Source organism: Zerene cesonia, chromosome 19 (genome assembly GCF_012273895.1).
Source record: "Zerene cesonia ecotype Mississippi chromosome 19, Zerene_cesonia_1.1, whole genome shotgun sequence".
Lineage (NCBI taxonomy): Eukaryota > Metazoa > Arthropoda > Insecta > Lepidoptera > Pieridae > Zerene > Zerene cesonia.
Window position 1 is genome coordinate 6,077,925 of NC_052120.1, and position 10,800 is coordinate 6,088,724.

Below are 10,800 nucleotides of genomic sequence, written 5' to 3' on the forward strand. Positions count from 1 at the left end.
TTTATAAATGAGAAATTTTGAAAGAATAGAAAAAATTGCTACGGTTAGGCAAGAAACGCAGGTTCGAATCCTGCCTCGGGATCAAATATTTTCTATTCTTTCAAAATTTCTCATTAAAAATAGTTTTCAACCTAATCTCAGACCTAGGTAACAAATACAGATATTTTTTTTAATAAAAAGGTCTATTCGAAGTTCGAGTTTTGTTCCAAACACTTGCACAAGAGAGGTATATGAATATAAATAAATAACAAAAAAATATGAAAGAAAATATGTGAAATTTACCTTTTAAATTTATCATATGTTGTGGATGTTGAGATGCCATAGATGTAAGACTTTGCAGTGCTCCCCTTATATGACTTATATTCCAACCACTGTCATATTTAACCTAAAACAAGCATTTATAAGAATCATTGTTACAAGAGAGCTCTTTTCCAAATAAATTTCATAAAAATATTGTTCATGAATATAGTCTTATCAAAGGTTTTAAAGTATTCATAAAATTTATATAAGTGTTCTTTAAAGTTACATAGCATTTGATAAAATTATTTATTCATAAACATTCATTAGTAAAATATCGCTATAGTTTCCCAAATATACGTAATAAATGAATCCATAGATTTTTTTTAAGAGTTAACAACTATTTCACGTCGCCGACAAAGCGACGAACGCATTAATGATTAAAATAGTAGTAAGTAATTTATAAATATTAAAATAAATCCAGAAATGGATCTGACAAACATATTTCTCTTTTATCTCAAAAAATCCTGAAAAATGTCTCACGTAATTTATGGATGCCCCCTAATGAGTGATGACCCATGCCAGTGTCGAAGTGGAAGGTGTCACTTTAAATAATATTGGTCAAGTGCGAGTCGCACTCGCGACATTGTGGATCTGTACCAATAGTTAAGCTAAGGAACATCTAGACTAATATTATAAAGAGGAAGGAATTTGTTTGTTTGTTTGTAATGGATAAACTCAAAAACTATTGGACTGATTATATAAATTCTTTCACCATTAGAAAGCGGTAACTTCACTGAATGACTTAGGCTATATATGTACCAAGAGCAAACCCGGGGTGAACAGTCTACAATAAAATAGGTCACTTATCTAATTTATGACGCCAACCGTTATTTAAAAATTTTACTTTTTGTTATTATGACAGAAGAAAAAAACATCATCTATAAAAATTCCAATTGTCTATCACAGTTCATGACATGACAGACAGATAAATAGACAAACTAACAATCTATTAATTAGGGTCTAATTTTATCTTCTTGGAATGCACCCCTAAAAAAATACTTCAATAAATAAATTGCAGTATCAAAATATTTTACTTCATTGTGACCTATTTAAAAACCACAGATTTATGGCAATTCTATTATTTTTTATTATATTTGGAAAAATAGTTAAATATCAATTGCTTTACCAACTTCTTTTATACCATATGTCTTGCATAGTTGTTCTATAAGAGATTGCACTTGGTTTCTGGTTGCTTGAGTTGAATCATACTTTTCTCTTGCTATCTTGCTGTTGTCTAAAACCCATTCACTGAAAATATAAATGACAACATACATCACACAATGGCATAAAACTACTTTAAAAATAATTGATTACACAATACTTACATTATATTTGATACTGCTTTCTTTTCTTCCACCTTTCTTTTCATCTGCATTGCTTTATCAAATTCGTCTTTGTACTTTTCATATGCTTTATGAAAATCCTCACTGCATAAACAATTATTGTAGATTGAACATAAATATCAATTATTACAATATTTTGAGAAGGGGGAGAAATACAGATGGATAGAAATATAGTAGTACCAAACTTTATGATAACACTAGCTGCACCCCGCCATTTCACCCGCAAGCAAGTCTGTATCTCACATAATATTGGGATAGAAAGTTGCCTATATGTTATTCTAGTTGTCCAGCTGTCTACATACAAAATTTCATTGCAATTGGTTCAGTAGTTTTTGCGTGAAAGAGTAACAAACTCACACACGTCCTTACAAACTTTCACATTTATAATATTAGTAGAATATTAGTAGGACATACAGGGTGGATTTATCAAATGTTATCAAATGCTTAAGGAAGTCATAAGGCCAATTATGATGAAAACTAAATTTGAATCAGCAGATTTTTTAAAATACTAATACAACATAACCAATATTTGATTGATTACTCCTACCATATCCATTTAAAAATTCACCGGTATGTTGGTTAGGTTGGTGGCTTTGATAGTTGGCATACATATCATCAATAGAAGTGTTTGTTATTTTACTGATATAGGGGTGTGTACACAGTGAAGTAACAAAAAAGACTACCTAAACTGTGTTTTCCTTTCTTGTGTCCTTGGAATTTTGTCTATATAACTTGTAGAAATATCACAGGCGTTTAAAACTTTGACTACAGTTTCTCTTACATTATTGCTATCCAACTTTATGTTTACTAATTCAAATTGACCTGTTGACACAGAGATAAGGAATATTAAGATTGTTATTGTAACATTGATTTAATAAGAAAAGCTATGCAGTGAAGGGAACTTGATTCTTATATAGGTAATTTTAGTTGAACACTCTGTTAGCGGTAGTGGTGGTACCAATAACTTCTTATTTAGTGCTTATTATTATTCTTTTACTTTTTTTTATATTAAATGTTGACCATGCTGTATGACTAAGATTGTACTTTTTACTTCTACTCTTAATTTGATAAGATTAATTTAATAATTAATATATGAAAACTGTAAATAATTTGATTCATAGAAATTAATTAATATTAAGAACACATGTGTCATTTTAAGTTTCATTAAATTATCATCTCAATCTCAATTATCAACAATTTAAGTATACTAACTGCATACATTAGCTTATACCTTCTGGGACATCTTTTTTTCTTAAATAAAATGGAAGTGTTGATACAGAAGTATTTCGACTAGATTGTTGAGCTTCTAATAATGCACTCAGTTGTTGCAAAGAAATTTCATTTATTTTCTGAAAGAAATAATAAATGAATTGATATATTTAACTGCATAAATAGTATTTATCTGTTCTTGGTAATCGGTAAATTAGTTTAATAGATGCGAATATCACTCACTCTTTGTTCGGGATATTTTCCAAATAAATCAGGATGGACTCTAAAATAAAATGGCCTCAAAGCAGTGGAAACTTCTGCTGAACTTAAACATCTGTGTATTAGACCACCCGGATATCCATAGCTGTATACGATCAAATTTTAAATTAAATGTTTGAATAAGCGATGAGAAGACTTAAATAAATACTAAACAACCAACCCTGTTCTTAATCTGCAAAACATTTTGAACGTTTTTTTAGTTTGAGTTTGGGCTTCGTTATCGTCTAATTTAGATGAATATTTGATATTGCGCACTTCTTTCTTTGAAATCTGTACATATTTTTTATTGTGTCCCTATGCATTCAGGTTAAAAAGTTTGCCCAAACTGACGTTTGTCATTTGAGATTATCAATTTGATTTTGACGTACTGTATGAATGCAGTCACATTGACAGCCATAGACTTAATTCGCATTTTAATGGACCGTGGACCGAGTCTGTACTGAATGTATACTTGGAGCCATCTTGGAGCTGTGCTTAGAGTATACATATATAAATGAATAGGGAGAATATCCAAGTACTTAATATTATTCTTTGACGGATGAATTCTTGTAAATGTAAGCAACGATGAATTTAATATACAATAAGAAATAATAAAAATAAGTAGAGCATAAAATGTGTGGATTTATTTTAATTTGTAAGTAGAAAAATAAAATTTTTCACATAACTTATAAAATTAATTTAATTCTAGTCATTAGGCTTTATGCAATTAAGCTTAACAAAATATCTTCAGCCAAGAGTTTGATTGCGTTAAATCTGAATTTAAATATGTTATACGGAAACAAAACATTGGAAGGTAAATTGAAAAGATGTAGGTATTTGAAGGTTAATGCTTTAAAATGAATAATAGGTGAGAATTGAATTGGCTGCGATAACATCTGAAGGCTGACCATACGACGGCTTTGCGAAGTGTGACGCAACACTTGAACGCAGACGCGGTAGCGCCGCACGCTCTCTGCGAGTATGCTGCGCCTTCCACTTGCCGAGCTGCTTCATAATTGTTACACAGACGAGTTTAATAATTAAGCGATAAATATACCAACAGAGTGGAGGGCGGCAGTCGAGTGGCGACCGCGTTCCGTGCCAGACATTCGCGGCATGTGATGGGCCTGAAGCTCATTCGACATTTTTCTATCAAACATCGAAGGAATCTCACCGGACTGGTTCCCGCTCAATGCTGCGTTAGTGCGCCGCTCTGGTGAACCCTTTCGCTTGTAAATGTGCCGATATTTACATATGCGCGCTCGATCTTGCGTCGAACTTTCGATCTGCGCCTGTGTTTCACTTGGTGTGCCCCGTGCTCAGGCCGCCGACGCGCCCGTGCCGTTGCCGCCGCCCCAGCGTGCTCAACTCCTGCACATCGTGCGATGATCCACGTACGTTTTTCAATTCCTTGTAGACTCCACTATGCCTACTCTGTGTACACACACACATACAAACACATATGTTGCACTTGCTTGACAGCGACGTCAATAGTTGCAGAACTGCAATCTTGTTGGAGATCTTTATCATTTCCTATTTACTATAACCCGTTTGTATTAGATTTTACTTGTTACTGTGGTAGATATTGGAAATGAAGAGTTTCTTTTATGTTTAATTTCATTCATTATGTTAAGAGGGCCATAGTCTAATATTTAAGAATTAGTGATGAAAATTGGTTAAGTTATTTGTAACTTTTTTATTCATATTATAGAGAAAAACAATTTTCCTATACTATTAATATTATGCATATTACAGCTCTATGTTAGACGCAGTTAGCATAAGCTGGCGTGGATATTAAAGCCTGTTCTACGTTTTATTAGTCGTTTTTGCATTTCAATTAATGTCTTGTGAAAACCGTACCTCCATTAAATAGCTAACGCGAGGGAAAACGAACTCTTTGACAACTCTCGTGACTGTTGACAAAAATTTGAATTCAGAACGTTCGAGATATCACCAATAAAACATTTAGTTTCCTTTAAAATTATGTTACCTGCCTTAAATGTAAATCACAACGAATTTACACTTTAATTTGTTAACTTCTGAATTTGTATGTATTAAGTATAAAAAGAAAGTTTTGTCATTGTGGTATTATATATAAACATTGTAAAAGTAATGTTGTAAAGCTTATCACTACCGAATAAGTAATTAAAAAACGGAACCAAAGTTGCCTAAGGGATCTTTTTATTCAAAGTTCTCAATGTTCCAAATTGAGTGTTGAATATGGAAATAAAAATAAAGTTAAACGAATAAAAATTGTATTTGTTAAACTGAAGTTTATCCGATTTTCGATATAAGCAAATACATGCAACCAAAAAATTTTCACCCAATTTTACTTTAAAGTTCCACAATCAAGCATCGCTATCTGGCTGATCAGTAGTTAGATTGAGATGTTCAATTTACTTATTTAAATGTACTTAATTAATTAAAATATAGCCAAGATTCGTTTCGTCGGCCACGATCCACTTTGCGGTGGTTATAACCGACGTGATATAGCTCACTGTTACTCCTCCCCCCCTCCCGACGTCTTCAGTCTTCCATAACATGGCGTATTCTTCTTTGGATTTATAACAATTGTTGAGATTGGCAATATTTTGAGGATCGATTTGAATATATATGTTCATTCGATTTGATGACTAATAGAAATTATTTGTAGCTTGTTAACATTGTATACATAACATTGTTGGGACATTTGTATCATATAAATACAATTGGTTCTGTATTTGAAGACAGAGATTAGGTGTAAGATAGGATTGGTGGTCACCGAAGCATGCACGTCTACAAGGTTGTAATTATTTACGGTCCGTCAGTCTTGTGTACGCCCCCCTTGCTGTAACAGAAGTAGGTAGGTACTAAACTTCCTACTGATGTTTAGGTATTGTTGTAATTGTCTCGAAACGAACAACATCAGTAAAAGCGGTGGAAATTGTTATGAGATTTCTTTTAATAATTCGAATAATCTTAAACAATATTTTTCCAGGTAAATATAAACGGCCTAAGATACGTAAACATCCATCTTTTGAGATTATAATTAATAAATAAAAAACACAAATTAAACAGTTATGTATAAAGAAAATGTTATTTATAATTGTTATCTTTTTTAGTATGTTACTTCTTTTGATAAGTAAATTATTATTTATTTCAAGCCTTCAAAATCCACCGTTTTACATATCTATTGTATTGTCCAAAATGTGGTTATATACACTGAAGGTAAACTAATAGATGATTGAGTAATTGCACGAAATAAGACTCAACCTCATTTTCTGCTAGGCAACCAGAGATATCTCATTGTAAAATTTTATTGTTTTCGGGATGTAAGTAATCATTTAAATATCTTAATTTAACGTTAAGAAATAAAATACTTTACACAAATGAAACGCATGATGTCCAATAGAAAGTGTTAATTAAAGCATACAAGTGCAAAGTTACAACCGTTAATTACTTCATTATAGGTAATATGAATAGTTTTCACGTTTAGTACTCATTACTTTGATGATTTATTGGAGTACATTGCGGGTACTATAGTCCATACCTTACTGCAATCGCTGGTCGTTCATTCCTATTCAATTTACAGTCAATGCCTTGTCACGTCAAGAACCTAAGAGCCCTTTAAGTTTGAGCTTTGTCTCAACGAGACATTTCTACGAGTTCTCAACTTCTCAGCAGGTTCGTTAGTGTAGCAATAACGTGTATTAATCTTGTGTGTGCGTTTGTATCTGTATCTGTGTGTGAACCGGTCTTATAGACGTGAGCACCCGTTCGATACGACTACATAATTTAAATAAATTATTAAGTCTCGTGCTGCGTTTCACAATTAAAACTGTTAAGAGTACGATTTCGTTTACCCGTTACATAATTAGAAAGCAACAGAGGCTCAAGGAGGCGAGATCAAGTGCAGTTCATATCTAGAAATGAGGTCACTAGCTCTGACTAAATATGGGATTTGCAAAATTCGCTTAAAAACATTTCAAAAGTTTTTATTGCGATAATAATTTGGTTTTTATGGGCTAAGGATAATTTAGATAATCATTAACAACCAAATAATATATACAGATATTCAATTGGAGATCTGTTATAATGCAGAACCAATGTATTAATATTGTCAATAAAAAGACGTCCAATAATAAAGTGGGTAAATTATGAATGCTAGAAGAGACATTTCGTCTTCTTATACAATAAAACTGTTAATAGTACATGAAGAAATATTTTATAAATATATGGGCAACAACCAGGTGTCTCCAGACTCTTTTGGACCGTTCCTACTCTACATCTGAAAGCTCTTCTATGAATTTTTACCAGCGTGGCTTATGATACGGTTGGGTGTGTTTATTTTCGGTGGTGATATGATGTTTTAGCATAACAAGTTTTACAAGGTTACGATTATTTTGTACAATACGTGTCCCTGATGATTTGGCATTGTTGTCTATACTATAAGTTTTAAATAAATACCGGGTCATATAAATCAATCCCTTTCATATAAATACGCAATATGATTGATGGTCTGCGCGATGTTATTTGCGCGATCATTACATTATTTATGATATCAGCAAATCGGTAGCTGTGCAGCTTAATGGAAAAGTTTGTTAAGTTTAAAATGACCATTTATTTTAATGTGAGAAAAATTTAAATTCACTTTATAAATTATTGAATTTGGGACAATCGGTCCAACCAGTATTTTGAAAGATGAAGATTTTTTATTGTATTTAAAACGGCAATTTTGTTTTTATCTAATAAGTTCATGTAAAACATATATATGAAGAGTTTGAAATTAGGTTGGTATGCAGTGAATAAGTCATTAAAGCAATTAGGCATTCGCATAGTCGCAGGTAGAAGTTGTGTAACTAATATCTCGTGTAGGTAGAGCGCAATTAGCACAATTGTTTGAATTTGATATATATATCCTACCACCTGGTGCCCGCTACATGGTCAAATGTTATACATTATTTATTGTTTATTGTTCCGGTTATAAATTGATATACAGACTGTAAAAAAATCATAGTAATATAGGAGTGGCTACGTGCAGGAAAGCGTTACGTTCACGTATAATAACGAAATGTCATATCGGTCATGCACTAGTATATATTGTATTAATTAATGAATTATATTTATAAATCTAGTATCTTAAAATTTTACAGTTGTATAATTATTAACAGTGGGTATGGGATAATGCATGTCGAACGGTAGAGTCAATCGACCTATAACAACTCTTTGCCTTATTTAAATATTTCATTTGCAGCATTGCAATCATCTATCTATATCTATATATAAATAAAAAAATATCATTTGCTGTTCATAGTCTCACAAAAAATTTGAGAATGACTAGACCGATTTTCATAACTTTGGTTTAAATACATTAAAAATAGTACAGGGAAGGTTTAAAAAGTAAGAAAAGTATGGACAATGCTTTAAAAAATGTACTAAGACGCTCCGAAATTCGCCGGGTCAGTGAGTTGTAAATAGAAATAAAACGTATTTAAAACTATGGTGAGATCGAAGAAGGATCTATCATCTACCTCTGTTCTTCCGGAGTGCATTGTGACCTTCAATTGGAGTCGACACTATCGCATTATGACACTGCATTTGTAGGCTTCTACCAATGCAATAGGAACCTTTGTGTGCAGTTGCATACGACACACACAGAGAATTGAGCTCTCTTGATCGGACTTAAAATACTTTATTAGTTTTCTCATACATTCTGTTACAGGGAAGTGAAACTGAATCGTTAATGATGGAAACTCGATCTCCAAACATCATTAAGTGTGATTAAGATAGGTTAATAAGAAGTCCAGAGATGTACGTTGTTAAGCATGTATTTCAGAAACATATGATCGTAATAAATAGTTTCTCGGATGACGTGATCTGTGATTGGGACATTTTGTTTTAAGACGACTGATTTATTTATAACAACACTATGTAGGCTACTTTATTAGGTATAGTAGTTTAGTTTCAATTTGCAGCATGAAGAACTTTAGAACTGATGTTTGAGTAAAAATAAAATAATATGTATATAATCTGAGTCTGAAGTGTACTAGATTTACTTGTAATGATGTGTGTGACGGAGATAGACATAAGTGCTACACGACGTGCAACAGGTTGTTTCAAGCCACCAATCCCCCATCAATCTTTCTACGGCGTAGCGCGAGAGATGTAAAATAGGTGATATATGTCAATTGGTTGATATTTTATCCCGCTTTGAAGGCGAGGGGACGTAATCTTCTCAGCTATTCCCGACGGTCGTTGATCTAATTGAGCATTTGAGCGATGCGTGCGTGCTAATGGGCTAATTACGTACATGAGATGTGAATTGGTGAGACGTGAGTAACGCAGGACGCGAGCGATGACCGTGGGTGGCAGACGGCATGGCTCCGATGTTTCCATACTTTGTATTGTGACTGAGCGATTGCTCGCTATGGCACTACTTTTAATTGAAACGTGCGGAATGTAATGTTTTCTTAGTCTAACTAATTCGAAATTCCATCATACATGTGACGATAAAAAAGATTTTGAAAATGTTAAGAAGTTAAATTAAAACTTCAATGGGTTCTAGCGTGATTGCCATGTATAATGCTCGCGTAAAAAGAAACACAAAATACTTAAAAATTAAAAAAAAAAGGTTTGATTATATTATGAGTCAGATAAAATACAAAAACACTGAGATTAAAATGCGGAGAAGTAACCGCAAGAAAGACGGTATAATAATACATACTCATTTTATGTATTATAACTAGAAAACCGCACCTACAGTCTTAAATAATATGAGTTAATGTTATGGTTGTTTTGTGGCCGTAAACACACAGCAAGGATGACATTTATTTTCATAGCTCATATTGTAAAAATATGTTTGTTTATTTATTAAGTTATATTATTGTATATAGTCTTATGAAAACCACAGACTGTTTTCAGATTAGGAACTTAAATTTTCTTCTCATTTCCCTTGAGTCAATCTGTACCTTAACTCTAATGTATTGCAAAAAACGGAAATATTTGCATTTATAAAATGTTTATACCTAATATAATACATGTAAATATAAAACATAGAAGTCGATAATAATAAAAGAGCTTCGTAATTTCGAGCTACTTCTAACTTTCGCTGCGAGACCGTGTATAACGGGCCGAGAGACACGCGCCAAAAAAGTATAAAAAAAAAATAAGAACAACAGTTCGGTATTTGCGCGTAACGGCTCCGGTAGCCGACTCATATGACGATAAGCAATCTCAGTAATTTCAATTTAATGGATGCAATTTTATGACTACCGAGTACGAACAATTTAATATTAGTGTTACTTCAAGTTTGCCTTATTTTTTAAGCGTAACAAAGAGTTGTTAGCTCCTATGTGGTTGCGATTTTGGACTTGCTAGTCTTTTAATTTGTAAATAACATTAACTGTGCTAGAAGCTCTGTTTGTCTTTTGTTTAGATTTCGGAGTTGTATAATGTGTTAAAAATGTCGTTTTATCATGAATGATCGAAATCGTTTATTTGATTTGTTGATTTAGCTTTCGTATGTGAAGTGGGAACTTTTATTTAAAAAAAGTTGAAATAAAAGTTAACTGACCTGACCTTCACTTAATATTATACATATGATGTATTAAACAGATAAACATGGTTGTACGCTCGAATAAAGTACATAACATATAAATAATTACGAACAAGATTATAAATTTTGTTTGTATTGATAGTGTAACCTTATTAT

The 10,800-nt window shown here is 32.4% G+C and overlaps 2 protein-coding genes across 5 annotated transcripts in view; one reads left to right on the top strand and one right to left on the bottom strand.

Annotated features, from left to right (window-relative positions):
- Positions 1–137: 137 nt before the first annotated feature.
- On the bottom strand, positions 138–3,443 carry LOC119834730 (T-cell activation inhibitor, mitochondrial-like). 4 transcript variants are annotated; one of them, XM_038359201.1, is made up of 7 exons: positions 3,292–3,443; positions 3,096–3,216; positions 2,875–2,992; positions 2,327–2,465; positions 1,626–1,727; positions 1,431–1,548; positions 138–385 (listed from the first exon to the last, which is right to left on the bottom strand). In XM_038359201.1, exons 1-7 carry the CDS (start codon positions 3,312–3,314, stop codon positions 170–172), a joined length of 837 nt encoding a protein of 278 aa, XP_038215129.1. In that variant the 5' UTR covers positions 3,315–3,443; the 3' UTR covers positions 138–169. The 4 variants fall into 4 exon arrangements, 2 of the variants coding, with proteins under 2 accessions (XP_038215129.1, XP_038215131.1); XR_005288018.1 differs by having other exon boundaries at positions 258–385; positions 2,863–2,992; positions 3,292–3,442; XR_005288019.1 differs by having other exon boundaries at positions 258–385; positions 2,856–2,992; positions 3,292–3,442.
- Positions 3,444–3,971: 528 nt separating this feature from the next.
- The window catches only part of LOC119834728 (protein decapentaplegic-like), an 11,852-nt gene continuing 5,023 nt past the window's right edge, over positions 3,972–10,800 (top strand). The window contains exon 1 of the mRNA XM_038359198.1: positions 3,972–4,504. The gene's annotated coding sequence lies outside the window, so the exon portion shown is untranslated. The remainder of the gene's footprint in view (positions 4,505–10,800) is intronic.